The sequence below is a fragment of the Hylaeus volcanicus genome, chromosome 1 (genome assembly GCF_026283585.1).
Source record: "Hylaeus volcanicus isolate JK05 chromosome 1, UHH_iyHylVolc1.0_haploid, whole genome shotgun sequence".
In the NCBI taxonomy this organism is placed as follows: Eukaryota; Metazoa; Arthropoda; class Insecta; order Hymenoptera; family Colletidae; genus Hylaeus; species Hylaeus volcanicus.
In genome coordinates, this window is record NC_071976.1 from 33,613,575 (window position 1) to 33,640,045 (window position 26,471).

At 36.5% G+C, this 26,471-nt stretch overlaps 2 protein-coding genes across 2 annotated transcripts in view; one reads left to right on the top strand and one right to left on the bottom strand.

Moving 5' to 3' along the window:
- The window catches only part of LOC128872516 (uncharacterized), a 219,769-nt gene that overhangs the window by 13,683 nt on the left and 179,615 nt on the right, over positions 1–26,471 (top strand). The window lies entirely within an intron of this gene.
- LOC128872578 (kielin/chordin-like protein) lies at positions 17,574–21,444 on the bottom strand. The gene is made up of 7 exons (XM_054115431.1): positions 21,287–21,444; positions 20,295–20,538; positions 19,748–19,854; positions 19,246–19,365; positions 18,577–18,717; positions 18,416–18,475; positions 17,574–17,942 (listed from the first exon to the last, which is right to left on the bottom strand). Exons 1-7 carry the CDS (start codon positions 21,366–21,368, stop codon positions 17,791–17,793), a joined length of 906 nt encoding a protein of 301 aa, XP_053971406.1. The 5' UTR covers positions 21,369–21,444; the 3' UTR covers positions 17,574–17,790.

A 26,471-nucleotide genomic window follows, 5' to 3' on the forward strand; every position in this document is an offset into this window, starting at 1 on the left:
TAAATTCGATTCGTTAAATGCGTATTTTGTTTTCCCTTCTGTACACGCAGCAAGTTGTACGTACTTTTTCCTGTTGCAAGTAAGTATGTTCGTTCCAGATGAATTCTACCTCACCAAATTACTTGTTATACCATGATTTTTTTTCTGTTTACTAGTAACAGTTATGGTCCCTGGTTCGCACTGTCACACTCGCACCTGTCTAATAACAATGTCGCACCGGTGACCGTGGCACGGTGTTTTTAAGAGATACACTCTAATCGGATGATCGGCTTCGGTCATTCCCCTCCTACATTAATTCTTCCGAAATTCTAGAGTGACGTTACCCCTTAAACACCGATACGGAATCATCGTGTAATATTCCAATAATAAAATGAAAACTATACACTGAAGAGGTATCTGGAGATTAATTATAGCAAGAGCGCGTTTGAATATACACTGAAGAGGTATCCGGAGATTAATTATAGCAAGAGCGCGTTTCACCGCATTCGAGTCTTTCAGTAACTCGATTAATGTCGTATTATATGCAACGTTTCGAATAGACATCAGTGACGGAATCCTTGAAGCGATGCCGTGAATATCTTATGCTGGGTTACTCGTTCGTGTGAACATTTTCGAAAGAGTATTGACGTCATTACTGGGGCAGGTATTTACTTCGTTTCATTCGCGTTTCATCTGGTATTCATAGAAAGCCGTGGGTCTGCCGTCGCAGCGGCGCAAAGAGAGCGTTGGGACGTCTTCCTCAACAGGCGGCAGAAAGTTAAGAGGGTCAAAGGAGGATGGCTAAGCGGACGAGGTTGGAAATTGAGACAGCATCTATCATCCTGATGCTACCTCAAAGAAACCGAGACGTCTTGGTCGATGAAACTGGCTCAGCAAAGTATAAGTGCTGTCCCGCTTTGTCTACCGAACGTACCGTTCCAGTGCAAACGAGTCCTATAGACACATTTAATGCTTCCTCGAAGCACCAGGATAAACTACTCATCGGAACAGCGTCTAGGAACCAAGAGATTTGATATCAATGAAAAGTTGTAACAGGTTGATGATTCTACGCGAAGATAACCCAGCGCAAATGGCGTCATCTTCGTGGGTTATGAAAAGCACTCGCAAACAGTTTCAGAGGAGATATTTGAGCTGTTGATTTCGAAAGCGGGGCAAGTCCATTTTGTGAGAAAATTAGTTCAAACTAAATCTTATTACAAATTAGTATGAAATGTATGTTTTTAATCGATTCATGATACAGATCGTTTGAGATTTCACAGGGCGCTGACGTGTGAATTTAAAAAAAATATCAGCTCATACGGAACGATAAGACGGAACTTTTTTTTATACATTTCTTTATTTTATGCCGATCGCGTTCGAGTGACTGTTCAACCGCGCGTTCCTTCGTGAATCAGTAGGTGACTGTCTTTTGTTTTCCGTAACTCGGGATGTTTCAATCGATATTTCTCATTGCGAGTACAACGATGCCACAACTTTTGAGATTTCAAATCGAAAACGTATTTTTCTCAAAATAAAACATAGCCATGTGTCACTGCAGCTTTCTATTACTGAAAAAAATGTTTAAAATCGGTTCAGCAGTTCCGAAGATCAGCCGGAACACACAGATAGACAGAGAAAAATTTTGCAAAAGCGTGTTGGGTTTCAGCAAGGCGCGAAAAGTTATATAAGAGCTTAAAAAATGCATCATTTCGAAATCACAGACAGACGCTTCAATTTGATTTATATAGAAGATAGAAGATACACACGCGTCTGAATATAGTTAAAGACCTATCGATGTTTGGACCCAGAGCTCAGACTTTTGTTTAATGTACAGTGTAATACTCTTTTGCATTAATTAAATAATTATACACCAACAAATTACGTTTTTTCTTGAATTCAATGCTTGATTAGCCACGATAAATATGTCTCTGGGTATTTTTCACGTGAACAGATTCGACTCGATGCCAGTGTAATTTGCTCTATCTCACGGATGCTGTTCGATGTATATTATTTCAAGTGTCTTTAACGTGAACGAAGAGACAGGCGGTTAAGTATCTTTAGATCAAGAATAGCGACAAGAAGAAGCAGGGTTCGCAGACAAATGGCTCATGGACACTCGAAATGGGTTTCCAATGTCTGTGGATACGAGTCCATTCCACGTTTACTGACAGCGCAATTCTTACTGGACAAAGTACAACAGTCAATTGGTTTTTCTGCAGCAGTTACCGATGAAACATTTACTCTACCATTGAACGCCAACTGTCTTACTTGTATGTACGTACAATACAGTTGGTGAAACGAATATAACGAGGTATCCCAACCTCAAATGGCATGGAAAAAGCTACCTCTTACAGAGTTTATTTACACGTATTTGATACTAATTGTAAGTATTATTGGAAACTCTTTTGTGTGTACGTTGATGCTTGAATGTCGTTGTAATAATGCCCACTAATGAAGTTTCTTGTAAATTGTATATTACTTATTTGTACAGTCTTATGGAGTTTATAACAACGAATTCTATTTTGATCAATCGTTTAAACAGGATATTTTTTTTATGTAGGAAACTTATACAATACATTTTATAATATTAGATTTTAATTAGATCTTCTAATTGACTTCAAGATTTTTACATTTGATTGACACTGTGAGACTAATGCAAACCAAAAAATTGAAGTAAATAACGTGATATAGTTCTCGAACTGATTAATATTCCTTTATTGCGAACATAACGTAATTGATCGCCTCAAACGATTTCGTAAACATAACTGAGCCGCTCCGACTGATTTTGAGCAACTGTCGCGAAACTACCGATACAGGCCGTGTACACGCACACACATAGGCGCACACATACGCTCTCTTACGACACACGACAAACAAATAATAATTTAACACCACACTCCAACTTACAGTTCATTCTGTTTCGCACATCTTACTTGACGCTACTTGCACTATATTATTCTACGCCATTAAACAAAATTGTTCGAAAATATATGTATATCACCTTCCATAACTGTAAAAATTCATGTACTACGACTAACAGGATAATTTCAAGTTGGAGTTTTTGAAATTATTCGTTTCTCGGTTGTGTCATAAATCTTGGGACAAAACCTGAAAGACCTAACGATTAACAAATACCGTAAGCCACGTCACTTCAAAGTTACAAAATGTACTCGTTGCAATAAACTCGTTGCAATAAACTCGTTGGCACTTCTGAATTCATGGTTAATCTGTATTTACAGATTGACGCCTGTCCATTCTACGCTACCGAATACTTGTCCTAATTACGAACAAAATTTAACCAATAAAGCGTTACGACTGTCAGTTAAGGACAAGTCGTGAAGCATCGGTGACTAAATTCGCGTGCGTGCCTATCGCCTTTTGTATAAACAGGCTGAGCCGTTCGCGATACAAGTACACTGGAAGAAACAGCATCTCCTTTCTCGCGAGATTAATTTTTGTAATAGATTTCAATGAAATATCTAACAGGGTTCGAATTTTCCTACGAATAAGGTCAAAGTTTACCGGCGGAGTAGGGAAGTGGCACACCGTGGGTGATCTTCGATCACAGCTCGAAACGACGCTCAAGTTTAAAGATCATTAAGGATACGCAGGGCAGGTTACGGTGTTATCGATTTTTTTCTTCATTTGCGTGCTCCCGCCGTCTGTGCTTTTGTCTTTTTGAGCTGTTTGTCCTTTTCGAACCTTCCGGCAATTCGGAACAGTGCGAGTCAGAAGCAGACCCTTTCATCCGTGCCGTGAGTATTATCGCGCACGCCATCTGCACCTACAACCCTCTCCCGGTGGTTTGCGCTCTCGCAAACCAGCAACGCGTCCACCTACACATTTCCACTTTTCCGGCGAAACCCTTCTTGCACCCTCCTCTCTCCAGTTTGCACTCGAAACGATGTTGCTTCGTGCACGAGCAGCACGTTCAATAGATATCAAATGATCAATGAGACTCTCCTTGGGAATATACGGGGAAAAATATGTTTCCTCCAATTTCTACTTGACTATCGACCAGGCTCTATGGTATCACGAAATGATTGGGAACTGATTGAACGTGTATAAGCAGATACATGAATAATTTAGTATGTTATTTCAACCCTCGACCGACGGAAATACAGTGGAACGTAAATCTTTCCGGACGGTTAAATTTTAAGCTCTGTTTTAAATCGGGAAGATGGGTCGACGTTGAGAAATTGTAATTTTACTTACGGGGACATTTACAGACCTTTATATTTATAGTTTGATATTCGAGTTACAGAACGGGGTGGAATGAAGTACATACTACGAATGGTGTTCCGTGTATACATCGCTGTTTCTTAATGTTAACATAGGCAATTATCGACTTATTTACTCTTTTTTTTTTTATTTTTCGGATAAAGTGACTCAAGGCTATAATTATCTCTCGAGATTAGAGCCTGTTGTAACGAGACATCGTCGTTTCAATTGTTGCATCACGAGACGCGATAGCTAAAATTATAATAAATATTATATATTCGTGTATCTTACATTTTCCTTACTTTCCTGTGTATATATTTTACTAACGCCTAACATAAATCTAATCTACGTTATCTTTGGGATTATTATGGTATTTTAAGTTTTTAAGAATTAAAGTGAGAGGACTAAGAAATAGATCCGACGAAAATATAATTTATTATTATGTACACGAGTCAAAACGCCTAGTTGTATTGTTCGACACGATACCAATGGTGTGATTCAAGATAATTACCTCTAAGGTAGTATTCTGAATCATCGGCACGAATCTGGTTCACATTTAAAACGATATTTATTATGGTTAAGAAAGTTGTTTCGTAACAAGTACAACTAAATAACATGTATTTCAAACGAACATTTAAATAATAAGTATCTCGAACCGACTTTGAATTAATAGCGTTGCAGTTTATACATTTAAACATTTATTTATCATTTGCAAGCGGAAAAATAATAATCTTTTACAGAACGTATAACATTGTATGTTCAACATTAAATTTACTCAGAGCATGTCTTTAAGCTATTGTTAAATTTTGTATAGCAATGATTTGGGTTCATTTAAAATACATGGAATATCTAGGTACTTGAAAACGTTAGTTTCTTTAAAATATTAAAAAATGTTCCGTGTTTAACGTTTACTAGAAATTATATTATTTAAAAAATATACAGATTAAGTGTAGGTTATATAGATTCGTTTAGCAGGACTATTCATGGCAGACGGTAGCCGTGCGCGCTAAGTCTCAGGTTCCCTTTTCATGACTGTCGTCACGGGTTCGAATCCCGGCCGGGGTGGTGTTTTGGTCGTCCCTTTCCTCGAGAAAAAAAACCCTGGATTTTCTTTACTTTCAAAATTTGGCCCATCCACACAGTCGTATGTCTGCCGACTTTCGTAGTGTATTATATATCTTCGAAGGTTCTGCGGCTGTGGAGAGTAAATTCCAAGCTTTACTTCTGCGATGTTCTACTACGCTTTCAATCGTGTAAAAGTACGCAGAAGTTTAGTTACAATCTTTTTTTTTTTTTCGTTTTAATAATCAAATACTTCATCACTTTACGTAGCTCTTTCTCAACGAATTCTTCATTCATTAAAAAAGTATTCGGTACAACTTTCCTTTTGATGAAAAGAAACATTTTACACCCATTTATTTTATTTATATAAAAGATGCCATGTATATCTGTATTCTATATTTAAATTATACCGATACTTACAGAAAACTGGCACACAGAAAGTGAGATTAGAAAATTGTTTTAAATAATATACTTCTATAAATAAATGAAACGTGAATTAGAAAATGTGAACCAAAATGCAAATGTACAACTTATTATTATGTACATGAGAAAGTTATTTGTAGTACGAAGAAATTGATCTTACACAATTGCTTTATTTAATATAAAATTAAAAATTCTATCGAAGAATCGTATAAACAGGAATTTTATTTTAAATTATCAGTTATTTGAACAAAAACTGATCGTTGAGATAGTTTATTTCATACGTGAATATTGTAAAGTAAAAATTACGATGAAAATATGTATCGTAAAGTTACGTATCTCGAGTATAGAGGTGACGGTGAGACTCGTCCTTCGTTTGGTCTTACGGCTACGCGGGATAAGCGCTGGCTTTCAACCGCGAAACGCTCGTGTTCGAATCCCCGTAGCCGCGTTTTTCATTGTTGTCGATTTTTCTGCGCTTGTGACGTTTTTTCTTTCTTTCCATTATTTCTTCATTCATGAATGACCAACCACAGTCCAGCTCCTTGCGTATGTCCATCAATCGTACGGAATGGCGTTTCAAACTGTGGAGATAAATGAACTGGTGTGTCGCTATGTTTCCTGAGTTCATCGATAGCTCTGGTAACACGTTATCCAGTTACATTTTTTGTTTCGTTCGATTATCTTAAATTGTTTACGGTATATTCTAGCATAGCACGGAAGAATATTTATTACTTGGATCTATAACGATACTATTCATACGATACGTTACTTTACGATATTCTATTCGATTATTAATACTTTTATATTTATTCTTTAATCGAAACTCATGTAAACGCGATCGAGATTCGTGTAAAGAGGTATCAAATTAAATGTCAAAATTAATTGCAAAATAAATTACGTGTTGTTACCTTTGATGCAATTGTAGTATTTGCGTTTCCGAAAGAAAACGTGCAAACGTATTGTAATTTAAAATTGACATTCGTTTATTGTTTTTTTTTATAGGTTCTGAATCAGATTTCGAATAAATAAACATGGCAACGAAAATTTCTTTTATGACAACGTTTTATTGCTTATTAATTCAAATGAAATTTATTTCCACGGTATGGTGTGTATTTTGCATCATTTATTAATTTAAAATTTACAATTAATTGGTTAATCGAAATTAGCGTATCGTATTTTTAAAGTTTTTGAACTACTGCACATAATCACGTACAAGGTTTCAAATAATTTCGTTTAACCTCGGTTGGTATTCAGTCCACGATTAAAACATTTTATTCTACAATCGACGAAAAAGTTCGTAACGTTCTTTAAGCGTACCATGCACGCAGTATAGGTCGATTCACAGTGACCGGGAAATCTATACTGTACATACATTTAAATTTGATACTTGGTTTACTTTTGCTCGAGATTGATTGTAACATTTTTCGAGGGACCACAGTTAGACCACTGCGTTAGTATTCAGAAATGCCGCGGTTCGCGGAATAAGGCAATTAATGTTGAAGCGGGTTGAAGTCGCTCGGAATGAAATAGGATTACTCTGCATTTGTGCGCGACCTACAAATACGTTTCGCTATCTGTGCTGCCGCTTTTGGAGCCGCATAGTTCCTCCCCGTGCCTTTGTGAACCCTTAGGAATATGCGTAATTAAGACACTCGAGAAACACTTGCGCGGTCATTATAACTGTATGCGCGTGCATAAAGTTTTCGTTGCGCAACAAACGCAACGTAAGAATTTCCCGCCGACACAATTAATTACATGAAGAACACTTTAACTCCGTGAAAATTATTCAAGGAACTTCATCGTAACGCGAGCGACCCCTCGGCACGGGTTTCATTTTTACGAGATGAAAACTGCTTCGGACGCTGTTTGATCATAATTAACGAAACTCGAGACACGCTATAAATATAGACTCTGCGACAGAATAAACATATTTAATTAATATTGGGTTGTCGTTCACCCGGCTCTGACAAGTAACGCTTGGCTTTTCCATCGTAAAACTTCGCTGTACGTACCGCATAGCCAGAATTTATCTCGCAACTGGTGCGTATTAAAAAGAAATGACAGAGCACAAAATTTTGTAGTCTCCTACGGCCAACATAATGGCGTGTATCGATTTTCTATATATGCAATATTTTTGGTAAAACGAAGGTGACCTTTAATTTTTTAAATAGAATTCTGTGCATGCGATACTTTTGTGTGCGATATTGGAGTATCGTCTCTCCCCCCACAATTTTTTTTGGCGCCATTTTTCGATTAAGAAATGCTTGTTGAACATATTCTTTTTTTTTTTTTTTTGTTTACACCTTAAATCGTGGTTCAAAGTCTTAGGTTAATTTCATGGATACATGCCGTCATTGCAACGGTTTCGTGGGTCACTGTATATCTTTTAAAGTTTTTCGAGTATACACAGAAAGAGGAAATAATAGTCACTTCCTATTTCTAAAATAAGAAAGTAGGAATTTAATGATACAAATGTACGGAACTTGTTAACAACTAACAACGATTAACTGTAACAAAATTGTATCACCTTATTTTTGGAAGGTACGATGTGTAAAAGAAGTTTATCATCGCACGAATGAGCGAAGATGAAAGAAGAAACAGCCTCGAATTATTCTTGAATTCTGTTGCTGCACTTCGTAACTATGCGAATAAAATTCTGAAAATTTCGCAGATGTCGAAAACTTTACGGCGAAATGCCTCAAACGGTGCATAACCGCCTGTTGAAAGAACCTTCGGTACTATATTTTCGCAAACTACTTTTTCTTCGCGTTTGAAACGAACGCTTGCCGGCCGTGTTGGTTTTCTAGTTCCGAGTCGAGATATTCGAAAACTTTGTTTACCCGTTTTATTGAAAATTGAAGTTACACACGAACGCAGTTCCGCTTTGCGTCTCGTGCGCGACCACGAAAACTGGTTTACGATAGAGTGTTACATAAATTTGGGGTAAGCCGTGCAATAGCAGAAACTCAGTAACAACATGAATACTAAATTCACGGTTTGCTACAGTTTTCAGGGGAAATTGTATTTCGTGTTATGTTTTCGACGAAGTTCACTAATACGCCGCGCTAAATCATAGTCCACTCCTGAAACTAATTACTATGGTTTCAACAAGCGCTGGTAATCTCGCTTGTAATTTATGTATTCGCGTTGGATTTTATTTCAAAATGAATAGCGAAGGTATTGCTGCGTAAGTTTGTGTGGAAATTTTATACTTCACAGCCGTTTGGACCTTTGCAGCCTTTCTTACCGTTCCGGTCGTATGTCTGCTCTAAGCAACCACAGCAAAGAACCATACTAATCTTATACTATATTCATCCATATATTATTTTACACTTTCTCTGTATTTTCATTAGTTAAAATTAAATTCAAGGCATTTTCAATGCCAAAAGATTTTTATTAATGACTAGAAATATTAAGAATTTCATCTTACGATGAAATAGAAATAAAAAAGTTCGTGTTAAATTAGAAACTTGACATTAAATTAATACAGTACCATGAGAAAATTGACTTAGAAGTCCCATCAGTAAATAAAGAGTTAAAAACAAGCTTACAACTATAAATTTGTTCATTTCAATCTCGTAAGAACCATACTAATTTTATACTGTATTCATCCATATATCATTTTACACTTTTTCTGTATTTTCATTGTTTAAAGTTAAATTCAAGGCATTTTCAATGCCAAAAGATTTTTATTAATGACTAGAAATATTAAGAATTTCATCCTACGATGAAATGCAAACAAAAAAATTCGTGTTAAATTAGAAACTTGACATTAAATTAATACAGTACCATGAGAAAATTGACTTAGAAGTTCCATCAGTAAATAAAGAGTTAAAAACAAGCTTACAACTATAAATTTGTTCGTTTCAATCTCGTAATTACAAAGATGTTCGAGTAATTAAAATTTCATATACACTTGTCTTCGATTGTATCTCCCATACATTTTTAAGATATTTCAAAAATAATACTCCAATATGGCAGAAAGAAAGTTACCGAAAGATACCACACGATGAAGAATTAAAACACATTGCTGTGCAAACATATATCTAAAGTTCGCAAAAGAATCAATAAATCTTGTTTATCCTCGACAATCTTGCATGTTATGTATCACTGCTCGTTTTTTGGAAATTAATTCCGACTAGTACGATACCCATGTCTGAATTTAACACGTTGATCGCCACGTCACCCACACATATGGGTGACAGTGCTTTTCACTGAAAAACGAAAACTATTGATTCTGAAAGTTAAGTGTCATAGAAAATGAATTTAAACGAAATATTTGAATTTTGATGAAGTTACAGAACTAAATACCAAAATAAATATTTCTACACGGTTCATTACGCAGTTTCCAAAAGTCTGTAAACAAAATTAAATCGCAGTAGAAATTTTCAAAAATATTAGTCTGGCAGTGAACGTGTTAATACGTCAGCAAAGGGTTAATTTGGTGTCAAAAAATAAGCCAAGAATTTTGGTTGATCACGAAAAATATTCTTCTTTTTTCGATTCCGGCACTGAACTGCCTCTTCATCGCTCATATAGTAGAATCCAGACCACCCTGTGATCATAATATCAGCGCATAATCCGCTGAGGAATGCTGAAAGATTCGTCAGGTAAGGAAATTCGTGAAAATTCCCTGGGAAACGATAAGATGTAATAATCGCTTTCCTCGCGAAGATGGGCAACCCACCGACGTCTGTTATAGAACAGCGACAGTGTAATAACCTCCGTGGCCCAGATACCGGAGAAAAATCGAAGTCGACGACAGACATATTGGATGCTGAGAAGATAGTTCCGTCTAGTTGTTTTTCTCCTACTTCTTACACCGGCAGCTCAGCGTGCACCGAACCCGACACCCAAATATCAATTCTTTAGGGACGCGTACGTATGCCGTGCAGGGTCGATACGATTCGAGGATGCATAATCTCTCTCGCGGTAATGCACCCTTTCTCTGTCGACGGTGTTCGAACGACACGGGATCAAGTAAAAATGCAACGTTTAGAATGTTGTTCTATCCGTATCGTTATTTTTTTTTCGGATAGAATACGGTCAATTCTCGATATTGGGTTACTTCAGTTGTACAAGGGTGTATCGTTTAAAGGGGATTGATTAAATACACTACGGACAAAATAATTTATAAAAATTTTGCCATTTTTCAATACGGATCCTTCCCTATAATGAGATCTCAGTATTTGACTGCATCGATATTTATTCAAAAACGCACGAATAACTTCAAAACAATTACGTATCGCGATGTTATCGTTTATTTTAATTCAATTTTCAGGATCGCTAATTTAATGCGTGGATAACTCTGTCAAAGAAAGTCGTAATCTTCATTTTTCTTTTCAAAATCCTTATCGAAATGTGCATGTCGCGATGGTTTGTTTATCATTTCCGAGAAATCAATGCGATCCAGATTGCCTGTCGAGCAATGAAAAACACTGAAACAATGAAAAGTTTATCAATAAGTTTTCTTTAAAGAATAATAAACAGTCCCTATCTATTATCCGAACTATATTAAATGATATTAATATTTCGTGGTATGTCCTTTAATAACTTTTTTTAATAACTTTTCTTCTCTGTGCTTAATCTCATTCATTTAATTTCTGTATGCGAATCGTTTTCGCGGTTGCTGATGAACTAGACTTGTCGAGTATTCTTCACTGGAAGACCAAACCTTATTTAAGTGCAATTTGTTATTATAGGTCCAAGAGGGGGAAGTGAAATCAATAGGTTGAACGTATGCGAAACCTTTAAATACCGATAAAAAGAAGACCACACGAACGGCCTAATTGTGGTTAATGCAGTAGCAGCCCGGTCTAAAGTATTTTTATCATGCTGATCTTTTACAGCAGCGTTTAATTATTCGTTAGAAATAACGTGAGAGGTAGATTATACAACAACTGTTTGACCTCACCTAAATATAATTAAAAATACCTTAACATGTAATACCTACTTCGATTGTCCCATTATACTTTTATTCAACATATACTTACCTCTAAAATAGCGACAGGTTAAATGTGTTATTCAAGTTATACGAATTTCTACAATATTTTCCTCCTCAACCGAACCTTTTCGTTAGTTACAACATTACAGCAATGAACATACCACATCTTCTCTAAAAAAGCATCGTTGACCTTGACATCTCAAACCACATACACTTGAGATACTCGTAAATATTGTTCCTTCGAAGCTGAAAAGTTTTAAAAAGAATTATTTTGAGACCAATCATTTTGTATCGTTCGATGGTCATCCTTAAATGGTACACCCTGCGTATGAAAAAACAAAATCCTGAAGCCCGTTTCAAAGAACCCTTTGTATGCAATACGTCGACCCGAATAACATTTCCGTAATCAAATTTAAAGTGGCTGGACAAAACGGGAAAATAAAAAGGATTATAACGATACCTGGACGCAGGCGTGACTTGTTCAACGAAGAGAGGGGAGGGAAATCGTCATCGGGCCTAGATTCTCGTATCGATTTCAATGCTTCGATACACGTATTCGCAACCCTGATTTTACCAAAAACTTTTTACGGTCCTCTATGGACGTGTACGCGCACCACGCGCAAACGTAGAGAGGAAAAGAGCAGTATTGTTTTGTTTCATCGTGTCCGATTAGTCGGTCGCCCCCGAACCCCGTTGTCTGCGACTTGCATTCATTGGGTTTATCGGGTCGTAAGCCTGGTATCCCGGCGCCTAAATTAGCGTTATACAATAATTTAGCTGCTTCGCGTGCGCGTACTCGTTCTCGCCCTACACGTTCGTTAACTCTTTACGTATTTATTTGTACGCATTGTGTGCGTTCATACCGACTTTATCCCGGATTATTCCCGCTGTTTATGCACGTTCATTTCATTTTCTGAATACATCTTGCGCGGCTGCAAATTTATGGAAAATACAATATGATTTCGCGCGAAACAATTACGTATCGCGACGTTATCGTTTATTTTAATTCAATTTTCAGGATCGCTAATTTAATGCGTGGATACGTTTGTTTTCGGTATTTCATTGGAGCTCCGTAAACACGTTTAGGTTAAATTTTATATTTTATTTGACGTAACTGTAGTCTCGTAAATATCTATGATAATAACACGGTATACAGATTGTTCGAGGTTGCGATCGAAAACACACACGCGAAATATCTTTACGCGCACAGTAGAGTAATTTTATTCGCAAAGAGGCTTAGCGCAAAGATACGATATTCGAACGACTAGTAGGAATGGAAAATCGACGAAACAAAACAACACATTAACCCATTCGCTGTCGGACAAAGGGTCTAGCAGGATAAGGATAGGCAATCGGCCCCGATCCCAATTTTCATTGCCATTATGTGCCGTGCAATGCTTTTTGACAACAAACTTGGTGAATTTCATCACCCTCTGATGTACGGAAGTACTTTTCACGAAAATTGGTTGAAAACTCCCATAGTTACGAAGTTTTGAAAAACTGTCCCCTGAGTATTGCGGGGCAGTGTATTTTCTATTTAATTCACATTTTATTTTACCTAATATCGGGAATATAAATTATAATCCGCGCTAATATCAGACCTAAATTTAGTTACTTCGTTACTAAAATTACTTCGATTAAAAAAAAAAAAAAAAAAGAACCGAGTTCTAATCGGATTTCTCTATACAAAAATATTTATCGCATTTACTTTGTTTAATAATATCGATACAAAGTTTTAGTTAAGAATTATATCGTTAGTTTTCATTAATTTCACAAAGATGCCAATTTGAATCCATTTGCCGCCTCAATAAAACATTACTTCGGTGTTAGCAGGAACTTTGCGATAATTAGTTAATACAGATTTATGTTGGTCGATAAGACTCGATTAAGGCGCAAGGTTTCCCGTAAAAATTAGTCGCCTCCCCTTATCAGTAAAATTCAATTCACGCTTCTGGTTGACACAGAACTGCCTTTTTTTTCGAGGAAGAATGCCGTACGGCCATTAAAAACTGCCGCGGCTGCCATTTAAAACCCTGGTCTGGCGTTGATCGTTTGAATTAGGGGGGATATAGTAACGCGAGATAAATGAATTAAGGGTCGAATGAATAATCTTCAGGGTGCTGTCGAAGGTACAAAGGCCGCACCTATATTTTAACCCTGCTGCACTTAGTTGCACGGTCCTCTTTTTGTCCGCCGCGCCGTCTCTCATCCCTTAACTTTCTCCTCTTTCTCTTCTTGTTTTTCCTTCTCCCACCTTTTCCAACGATCGACTATTCTCGAAGAAGTCGATTCCATTGTCTGAAAGCTTCCATTCAATTCTGAACTCGATCGAGATCGCGACGACCTTTTTATCGGAATTAACGCACAGGAAGGGAAACTTTCGTTGCAATGAATGTCTCGCGAATATTTTATGACACGTGCACCGAGCCGGTACCTATTCTTCGTTTGAAGATCGAATGTCGAAACAAAGAGGACCTAAAGTAAACCACGTAACAATATTGCTGAGCGAGGTACAAATTTGTACAATTCATTCTAAAAACAAATTGTTGCTGTATCAGATACGAGATCAAATACTGTCGAACGGTAACGTACGTTGCAAATTGTACAAAAAAGGGACAGTATTTTTTCCTCCCAAACATGTCGGTATTTGTTTGTGCAGTAGCCGTGCAACGAGCAGGCAGAACAATAAATTATGATTGGTCACGTAACCCGCGGAAATAAAAAGTTGCCATGAGCAAATCACGGGTATATCTGTCGAGGTTCAGTTTTTGAAATTTCAACGAAATGCGTTTTAAAATAAACTTTACGAGTTTCGAATTTATGATGCGTTTCGTGTCTCGATGAGGCAAAAAATGTGCGCAAGAAAAGCGTTCGATAAGGTAATTTTTTTTCAATCGCTTAGAAAGTAGAAGAATTACGATTACGCGCTCGGAAATTGTTTCAAGAGAATTCGATTTTTTTTTTTTATCTTTTTTAACGACTTGAAAAAAGAAGAAGGTTCTCCGAACAGAAACAGATCGTTTAATTCCAGTTAAACGGCTGCCAACCTCCATTTAATGGCGGAAATTACTCCCGATTCAATTAAAATATAATGCAGACGTTGGCCATCGGTACACTCGATTTCTATTCGCAAATCACTTCTTATTTATTCCATGTTTGAGAACATCGTAGCCTTCGATTAAGGCGTTGAATAACATCTGAACAATCAAACACTACTCGTTGTTCTAATTAACACATTCGCGACAGCTGACGCAAATTCACGTCACTTTAAATTCTTATTATATATATTAATTATCAATTAATTATGAAAATCTTTTGATTTTATACACTACATACTTACAACATTGATATTTCGAAACGTATTTTGTAATTCTTATTTTCGTCAATACTTGATCGATACTTCTTGTTCACACTAATTCTGGGACACATTCTTCGCAGTTAAAAGGTTAAAAGACCAAATCTTAAATCCCCTTTGGAAAATTCTTTATTGAAAACCTATTCAGATTTTTTATGTTTCTTTGGAGAAGTTTACACCATTTTTCCATTCTCCATCCAGAAGTTTTTCCATTTTTCAGTGACGAAACAAAGTTCGGAGTTCCGTGCAAGTGGACGAAATTTTTAAATTCGTTAAATGACTTTTTTAACAATATCTTCGTATAGAGAATGACAAGAACAATTCTTGTTGCGTTTGCAGTTAATTCACCTGATGTTTAGTTTAAAAAATAAAGATCGAACTTATTTCATCGACGATATCGAATTCGTTCGAAGGAATTGCGTCAAGTGAGTTGTTTTAGTAATTAATTTTTATTCATTTTGATTTTCTTCCGCTTATTTCTCACGTTTGTCGGGTCTCATAAAATGGGTAATAGGATCAACTCGAAGAGATCAAGGCTTATTCGATAAGCCGGCAGGTGCGAAGTATATTGCTTCTGCTGAATGATAGATTATGTCGACGTACCCTTAAACGAGTACATATATTAATATCATAAAGCTTTTACGGTCCATAAATTCCGTGTCCCGTTCTCAAAGTGAAGATGAAGGATAGTTATTCGGATAGTTCCTTCGCTTTCGTACTTACATCTGCATCGAAGCATGTCGCGTTGACTAAGTATTTCCAACAAACTTTCTAATGGTTCTATGTTAATATACAGGGTGGGCCAAGTAAGTGTAACAAATTATAACTTCGTTATCAATAAATTCAACGAACAATGTCAAAGGGAAAGGATGAATCGTTCAGAGGGTAACATATTCGTAGGACCATATTTTGTTTATTACTCTTAGATAGACTGGAAATTAAGGTCGTTTCTTTTATATTACATTCAAACAATATTTTAATAAATTTCTATTCTTAATCAATTATGTAATTGCCCTCGTTATCAACAGCCTTTTGTCATCTAGTTTCCAAATTTTCAATATCAAATCTGTTGTTTTAATTTGATTTTTAAGGTTCCATTCATGTGTCGTAAATAATTTTAGTATTAGTTATTTAGTTACTCCTCGTTGAATATTAACTCGTCGAAATTAATTTCCGCGTCGTATTAGTAGGAATTAATTTCCGAAGTACGAGCAGTGGTATGTAATATGCAAGATTATGAACAATTAACGAGATTTATTCATTCTTTCGTGAACTTTTGATATATCGTCACATTAAATCTAATCTCACTTTACACTTTTGCACTTTTGCACTTTTGCACTTTTGCACTTTGTCATATGTGTTGGCGATCGGCGATATAATAAAACATTTTGTCGCGATCTCGACGAGAATTTGAAATGATCTTGAAGTAATTTCGATCTCGAATGTGCGTCTCGAAATCGACACGAGATCGAGATTTATCTCGTCTCGTGCGTATCGCTAGTCCGAACAATTTGTTTCAACACCAAAATTAGGTAATTATGGTAGAATCGAGAATTCCCAGAATTTTCTAGCATCGACTGGGTTCATTGAACCTGAAATCTGAGTCCGGTTTTCTTAATTTAAGCACCGTATTTCACGTTCTCGCGCGACAATACGAATTAATCCTAATAAACTAGATGTTGCAAGTTAGTGGTGACACGCTCGTGTCTCCTGGATGTGGCACATGTGGATTGCGGTTTCGGGAGAGGTGAAACCCCAGGAATTCCCTGAAATTTTCGCGTTAATGGATAACACACGTTTATTCCCGGACTAGTTAAGTCAAATATTTTAACGTTTTTTACATTCTATTTTAAGCACGGTATTCTTCTTCCCTTAATATTATCTCAATATTTTACGATTTTGGTGCCGCGGAATCTTTTAATCCTTTGCCGATTTAAGAATTTCCATTAGACGGGATAAAATTGTTCGAGGGCCGTGGTTTCGTGAAATTTCTCTATGTAGAGTGAAAATAAATTTCGCGTTGCATCGTGCATACTTCTCTCAGTGGCTTGCTTTTGTTACGTGTCGTAGGACATTCGCTCGAGCTTGCACTCGCATCCAATTCTTTTCACTCTTCGTCGACCTTCACCCTCTGTCACGGGTGGATACTTCTGTCGCAATATCCTCCCTTTGCCATTCTTCAGCCATCCTTGAAGGTTATCCTTCTTAGGGCTAGCCAACTAATCTGTCACCACTTGGTTGCTGACGTTTCTTGAAAAGTTACCCTGCTACGTTCACTAACTTTCAAGTTTCAACTTTCTTTCAAGTTTAGATGAAAATATGTCTCTAAAACTAGCGATCAGTTTTATTTGTTCTCCTGATAATTGAATCAATAAAACAAATAGCGTTAGCAGCAATGGTTTGCATCTATTAAATTTTGAACGTTTCGATTCTTACTTTTATATCCTTTCCCGAGAATTTGTTTTCAGTTATTTCGAAGCATTAAAGACTCTAGGAGCATTGAAATTCGAAAGTCACCCAAACAGCTGAAAACATCGGACATTGACAAATAATGTTTGAGATTTAGACGGATAATAAACAGGCTATTAATTAAATGCCACAGTAACAACTTTTATTAAGGACTGCAATAGTAATTTATCTGGTACCTAAGTCTTGGTTCATAGAAGAATAGAATTAACTGCGTCTAATTCATTTTCCGAAGACGTCTAAAATACAGAATATATTAAAATAAAATTGACCTAATCGTAGGCGTACAATCGTATCACAGCTGCTGCGGCTTTCAAGGAATATAAATGTGGACATCTGGTCATTGGCATTCGTTATCGGCGAGTCGCCGACACGTGGGAACAGGTGGAGTCTCGCATACACATCTCACGCAAATGGAATCATAGTTGGTCCCTTGGTTCAGTTCGTCACCAATGTGCATCTTCAGGTTACCGAACTCACACATATCGTTCTCTGCAATTTTGAAAACACCAGAACGATTAATAGTTACTCCATTTTCATAAATGTAGAGGGTGTTTCGTTTAACCCTCTATGGACTGAATTTGTTTTTCTTCTAGAGACAACTTGCAAGGCATTTTGATACGTCATTATTTATTGGATTGTCCGGAAAGTCCATGTCGATTTTTGGTAGGTGGTACAGGTCTGAATATGTCGAAATGGTTGAAAACAAATAACACGTATAACATCCCTTAAAAGGTGGAAAAGTTGTGGAATAAAATGGCACCTATGTAATTCAATAAATTCATGTGTATTTATTATATGCCTTTGAATTTTTCTTAGAAATTGGCACGAACTTTCTGGACAACCTAATATTATTATTACGAACTCCAGTTTTAGAAATCAAATCGTTTAATATACTACTAAATCACGGGAGAATTAATATTTATTACGATAAGTGAAACTGTATGTTTGTTAGATAAACCTACCTGCATCAGAGACAGACTTAGTACTATCGTGGTTGTGAATGACAGTGTCGTTCGCATTTTCTGAAAGGAAATGTAATATTAGAGGATATATTACTCAGAAACAAGTTGCTCCTTTTTAGGACAGAACAGTAAATTTAATTGAACGTTTATGATGAACTTACGACATCTGGAAGCAATGCTGCAATCTTTTTGTGGGACTTGATGGATATAAAAGACGGGTGCACAGTTTTGATGAACATCAGGGGCGCGTCGAAAGAGAGGATCACACCTTGGCTTCCGGCAGAAAGGTTCGATATTCTGACCTAAACGTGGAATTGATGTTAGAAATCCTCGTATTAATACTGTTTTCAAAAATGTGCAATTTTTAAGTGTTATTTATCTCAGTACCATTGTCTCAGCAATGATAAATAATATACTATACTACGATACATAATATTACATAACGATATACATATAATAATGTTACGTTAAGAATTTGGTATGTAAATTCAATTTCTTTTGTTTAACGATATTACTATTGATTTAATTGTAACAAAATACTTACTATCCTTTATATTATAGTTTTAGAGTTTATACGACTTTAAATTCGAACAAGTTCACTGATCTTGCATAATTCGTGAATTCTTTTTAAACAAATTGTATCGTAGTATTTAAGGGTTCAATTGCAAAATATTAATTATATGCCAGCCACAAAAAAGTAAAAAATAAAAATTCTTAATTTTGATTTATATCGCTGTCGTAGAAGTTGTACAACTTCGAATTTGAAAGATTTAAAAATAATTTATGTTCACGTTAGGGATGACTTTTCTTTGAGAACACGAGTTCCTTACCCGTGTATCCTTCCATGCAGTAACATGATTTTTCCGGTTCAGATTCCGGTTGGAAATAATCACCGTCTTCATAAATTTTGCCGTCTACTTCACACGTTGGCTTCTTTTGTCCTTCCTCAACTAAAGAATGTAATTAATTATGTTCATTTCATCTGCGCGTATTAATTGTTTCAAAGTTCTTCTTACAGGCTTGATATAATCGAATCATAATTTTTTAGAAGTTAATCAATATTTATAAGTTATGTTAATGATAACATTCTCTTGTCAAAATTACTTTGATTATTTCCAAATAACGCCGCGAGAAACAAAACACTGAAATGTTATTTCAAATTGTTATTTTTCATTGTAATTTTTCATTGTAATTTCAAATGAAAATTGTCCTTATCCTGCTACACTCTTTGTACTGAATTTTGCGTCAGAATTTTTACTGAAATTTGTTTATTATGGTTGACGACGAGAATCTACATACATACGCGTAATTTACTGCATTGAATTTACTTACGACAGACATATGGTCCAGGACAGCAACGATCATGCGAACGTTTATTGTAACAATTATCTTTAGGTACTATGAGTCCACAATCCACTGCCGCGCAAATAAAACTGGCACTGTTCACAAAATGAAATCATGTGATGCATTACGGATGGATACATTAAAGTTTAACGAATTCGTCTTTAATTTACCGCATGATCCCAAAAAAAAAAAAAAAAAAATGTATAGTTCCATCTAAAAACGAAACTTTACCATCGTATTTTTTAAATTAATAACATAAACAAATTTTCGTTTACACCGCAACAAAGATACCATTTTAATCCTGGAAGTTACACATAAACAATTTTTTCGTATTATGAATAGTCATTGAAATATGCGTCCGTCATACTTTAGCGTGGACACCCTGTATACGCTCTTAGTGGTCAGAAAGGTAACGAAGTATGAGGAAGAATTGCAGACGAATTCCGTCACCTTTGCTTGAAAGTGTTTCTGGATTTCAATGTTTCAATTGTTAACTGTCTCTCGAAAATGAGAAGATGAACATACTCATACTTACACGCCATTATTACCAATTCTGCAAAAACAACCGATATCGCAACCATTTTTATCCTCGTCTCTCAACGCCTCGCCCACCTCGTACACATGACCATTCGCGTAACACTTTTCCTTCGACAATTCCTTCAAATGACTGCAGTCATATTTCTCAGCGCAGCAATCACCAGGATTCTTGTACACTGGCGTGCAGCCCAGTTCCTCGTAATATCTCAAAGGGCCTGGACACTTCTCTCTGTTGCAAGTCTCTTTAAAAATAAAACGGAATAATGTCAGTGCAACGTATCCTCTTCTCAGTCAATCGGCCGGTGGTGAAGCGCGAGAATTATCGTTGATGCCCGGCAATATTCTATAGACTTTCAAAAAGAGCAAGCGAACTATAAATTCTACTAGAACATTCGCATTTACGAGTGTTTCTTATAATACAGTATTGTCTCGAAATAAGCAAGTGCTTTCCGTCTCGGAACAAGCAACTCGGTATCTCCACATTTTTATTTGAACTCGGCTGCCGAGTGAGAGATCAAAAAGTGAGACAAAAATAGAGGCCCGTGAAAGCGAATCTTTACATATCTGTACATATACGTTCCGTTCGTTCGATTTTACTAGCGATGAAATGAGGAAGCATGTTATTTTCTATCATTCTTCGAAGTACAACACCCGACATTATGCGATCAAGTGTAGATTCGTTTAAAATTAAAAAATTCGATGATTTCAATTCCGTTCGTATTTTATTAAAAAATAAAATCTTAGGGTCCCTTCTGGAAAACTCTTTATTGTGCTATTTAAAAAAAAAAAAAAAAAAACAACAAATAAAGAGATCGAAATGAAATAAATCGTCGAGAACACTCTAGACCGGACTATATTCACTTTTAAAAGTTCTAAAAGTTCACTTCAATTTCCATTCGTTTTAGGGTATGCGCCCTTGTAACAAAGGTTTCTAACGATACTTCACATCACCGGTCAACTTTCCTGGCTATTCAACGACCGATTTCTCACCTTCGGTCGCACAAACGGCGACGAGTAGCGTCAAATAGACGCACTTGCGCAGCAAATAGCGAGAACTACCGCGTGTAACCATCGTTGAACAAAACTCGGATACACCGAGGCGTCGTTTGTTTTATATCTTGAACCGACAACGAGGCAAATGGCAAAAGGAACGAGAGGGGCTTCCCCTAAGGTCAAGATTCTCGGAGTAGGGGCATCCGAAGTTTTATCAAATTGCAAGATAAGTGCTGCGCGAAGGACGTCAGTCGATTGTGAACGCGATCAGCGGAAGAGAAAGGAAGAACGTTACTCGGAAAATGATATACGGTACTATACAGGATTTTTTAAAAGAAGTTTCAGGATTTTCAACGATGTTGGCTGTGATATTGCACATTTGTTGAAACTATTTCTGCCGTACACGAAAGACGCGTTTCGAAATTGTCTATAACTTATTGATTGTCTAACTAACTTAAAGTTAGTTTCCAGTCGAATAATTTTCCCTCGATTAACTTTTTAATTATTAAATCTACATCTACGCATCTACTTTACTTTTGTAACTCAACGATTCTGTGTATGTTTTGTAAAATTTGTTGCAACACGTTATCACGAACTGATAAACTCTATCGAACTCTGTGCATAATTCGGTAACTAGAACACGTACTCGACGCGAGAATTACAGAAAACGAATCATTTCGATTGCAGATATTTTGTTACTCGGATTATAGTATAAAAAGCAACGAATCCTCAGTAATCGCATAAAATCATTTTCAGCGGTTAAATGTAGGGTGTGCTTGGACTGTAACGTCAAATTATGCCTATGCCTGGGAGGAGTATTCGGATCACTAAAGATTAATAGATGGTATTCGAGTTAAAATGTTATGAATTATATGAAAAATTATAATATTCATATCGATGCCTACAGCGTTGTCGTAATGGCTACTTAAACATCTCTTTCATGTTTAAGCGTAGTCATGCGTACTTTCATTTTAATTTGTATTAAATATATACTGTATATAATATATATATATATATATTTACTAAAAATTCTAAAAATTCTAAAAATTCTAAAAATTCCGTGAGAAAACGCTTTGTATAATACAGAAGATACGAAAGGAAACGTCAACTACTGGTACTTCCCCATCGATGATTACACACGTGATTAAGGAGGGAGAGGAGGAAGTAGCATTCTGTGAAAATGTGCGGAGACTGGTAAACATTTGCGTTGCGGCAGCTATTCTATCCGATGTCACGTGTAATACTGTTATTCGTTTAGAGCGCTGCTAAAATCAAGAGATTATAAATACATACATCCGGTTGCAGAAAAACGAACAGCAGCAAGCATCACTTCTTCGTATTTTGTCTTATATCATTTTATACGCATATACATTTTCTGATAAAAATATATTTATAATTATTATAAGATGTAAGAATTAGTCATTCCAACCATGAGTCGTTCCATATTTATTTTAATTATATTATGACTCACATGTTGCATATAAATGTTGGACACGTAACTCGTAGTCGTCGCTAATGGCTTACAAGCTTGTAATGAATACATAAATTAAAAAAAAATAATATTTTTAACGAATAAATGATATTATCTAGGAAGTACACTGGCTACATGTAGCAAAAAGTATCGAATTATACGCAATTTCTATTTACCTGCAAACCAGAAATTATCGAGAAACTATACATATTGGAAAATCGAAAGTGTATAGTATGTGGTTCGCATAAATGTTTCAACAAGGTGCGATCGCGCAAGACGTTCGCGTGGAAACGATTTAGAATGAATGTATGCGGAAAATCTATTTCCCCGCGTTTGCTCCGCGAAGAGTCGAGACAAGGATGAAAAACCGAGGGAAGAAAAGAAACGGAAACATGATTGGAGTGGTATTGTGCTTTTAGACACGGTACATACGTCGTTTGACCCCAGCGACTATCCCACGGGACCAATATACCGATCAGGTTAACCCAACAGACCACCACCTTCTATCGATATATTCCCACAATAATCGACCCTAAGCCATCCCAAAATTCCACGCTGTCAGTATAGCGTAACCGCGTTCCGAATAGAGGGATCGCCGAGTCCACTGGATTTATTCTAATTCCATCGCGTACAAAGAATCGAGACCAACGACGCAAGCTTCTCTTTTATCATCGAGCTAATTGAGTAGATGAATTAAACTCTGTGTTTTTTTTTTATATGCCGGTGACCGGCGACGCGACCAATAGTAAAAATACATAATTAGAGTAAATATCGATACCGATCAATTTTTAAACAATACCTTTGTTATTATAATGGTTCGATGAAATTAATGCCATACAGAACAAGACGAAATAATTTTATTGATACAAGGAAAATATACATATTTTTTTTCACACTGCGATGAGTTACATCGGAGCACGGTAGGCAAAGAAAAAGTGAACCAAAACAGTCAGCACGATATGTCGCCACTTGAGTGGTTTGGTTTCTGTAAGAAAATTGCATGTATTAACGAAGTACTCGTCAAAAACTACTAAATAGTAAAAAAAGTCAATAATTTTTAGTGCCCCGAAGCAAAGTTTAACCATTAACTAAACTAAACGTGTATAGCAAGACTGCGATATACTCGTTGTCAGTTCGAAGACGTGCGATTCCTCTACGAACCTAATTGGGTCGCTTTCGTGGGTATACCAGAAATAAATTCTCTGAAATTAAATAAGAGTCGAATCGTGATTCGAGACACGCGTCTCGGAAAGTTGCTACTACTTTACGACACAGAAATAAAGTGGCGTTTTTTGCTTGTAGAAAGATCGATACGCGCAGCAATATGTGTCAGTATTTTGTTGGTATACTCGGGGCGAAACATCGTCGTGAATTGGCGGGAAAGTGGCAGAAATCGATTTATCGTGGCTCGAAACGTCGGTGCATTAAGTAATATCCTGAAGAGATTTATAGCTGCAGGTGCAGTGGCTCGTTTCGTAAGGGGTTCGTCTCTGGGGTAACAACTCTGCATCTCCGTCTCCGACTTACCTCAGGAAATAAAGTTCCTGTTCAGGAGATGAACCGAGGAAATCTCGAGAATTTTTCCTTATCGCGTACCGCTGGCGAAACGAGATTCGTCGCGAACTCGCTTTACTTGTGACGGGCATACATTACCGAACGCGTGAAGTCAAATCTCTTGGTTCCATGTCGTTTGATCACAGATATTCGATTACTATTAGGCGCCGGGAAAAGTTTACGCGGCTCTTGAAAACCCGACTCGAATACTCTCAACATTTTAAAAATATTATTTCATTTAACGAAGTGTTCATCATTTATTTGTACAACTATTTTCCATCGTCCTGCAAGCTTGTACATTCCTTCTTTTACACCCTCTGTCACAAAATTAACCAGAATGGCTCTGGTTTAATAAATGTAGTGGCGCTATCTACTAACGACTAAGACTCCTTTACTGAACATTCGATGTTTTCTGATTCGTACGAAGTAATAAACTGATACGTTTATGTTACAAATTCTACTGTAAATAGTTTGTCATAAGAACCGTACGCTTTCATTGCTTCCATATTTCTGTCGATTTTTCGTATTTTCTTGTTAATTCCCCAAATTACATGAACTAGTAATTGTTGTTTGGACTATAGCGTCCTATGAATAAACTGTAAATATAAAACAGTTCTGTCTTGTCATTCCCTATAAGCTGATATTTTTTTCAAATTCGCACCTCTACACCTCTCGGAATTTTCAGCAAAAATCGTCCCACGGTCGAACGATTAAAACCAAGAAAATTCGGTACCTCTTGAACTGAAATCATAAAAATTCAGCATCAATTTTGCTAGTTCTTTTTTTATAAGTTCAATTATACTTGAAATATTCAGGTGTCCCACTTTCGGCGCCGCTAGTAAAAATTCGCCAAGCACGTTGTCACAGTTCAATACAATACGATCCGGATGATTTTATGTAAATTGAAATTGTCGATATTCCAGCAAGAGATACGACGTCGTTGCGTGAAAATTGTGAATTCCGTTCTTGTTCATGATTCAAATCACCTCACGTCACGTGGAAAACTCGCGGAAGTGGCTAAATTCGTCGGCGACCCCGTATCCGTTCCTTTTACGCATACGTAAGTATTTCCAGTCTCGCGGTGAGATCTTCTTTCAGCTTGTTCTCCGGTAAAACTCCAGAAGTTTAAACAGTTGCGATAGTTTAACGAGATCGGGCACACTTACAGCGAGACGTAGCATTAAGATAATGCGATACTTCTTGATACGGCTTTCGCTGCGAACGTAGGAAACCGCGGAGAACCCGGTGATATCTAAATTTTCTCACCAATTTTCTTAGGAAAGAGAACGAATCGAGACGAGTGGAACCAAGGGACTGTAAATATCCGTTCGCTTCTGTGAATAAATTCCAATTGTATTCCTTTTTTTTTTCCATCCGACGGTTTAACTCGTTTATGGGGAATGGATAATTAAGCCGTCGGTATAAAAAATTGTCCCCTTTCTCGTTCCATTATTATTCTTTAGCCGCGAGATTCACAGGTTTTCATGAAATTATATTGTAGCCGTCGCAAGGCAAGAAGTACATTTCATGCTTTATTGTTTAAGAATCTGTGTGTGTTCGCGTTAACTAATGGAAGAGGTGGCATTTTTAATGTTTCCTTTACTACGGTAGTTGCTGACTATGTAAAGCTGCCGGCACTCCCTTGTTATAGAAACGTTCATTAAATACAATAAAGTTGAATGCGTATAAGCTTTGTCCTTCATTATTAAATTAAAATCCTTTGTAGCCATGCTGAAAGGAGCTTGGAATAATAACAGACTGTGTGCAGCATAAAGAGTCATTTTTTTAGTATTATATTTTTTTTTCTTTGGCTAAAAGACTTTTTAAAATTTGTATACGAAGCTTTTATATCAATTATTAAATATTTAGCATTTGATTTTAATTGCTAAAGCGTGATCTTACGAAAATCACTAGATATTCTCGTCTACGATGCAATTTGCACCAGTTTCTTAACTTGTTTATTCTTGAACCTTTTTTCTTTGGAGTTCTATAGGGCATACTAGTGTCAGAATCGCGTTCGTAGTTCAAGCTTCCCACCCAAGTAGACGAAATTTTCAAATTTGACAAATTAATTTTTCAAAAGTATTTCCTTATAGAGTACGACAAGACGAAACTGTTTCGTATTTACAATTCATTCACGCGACGTTTACTTTCAAA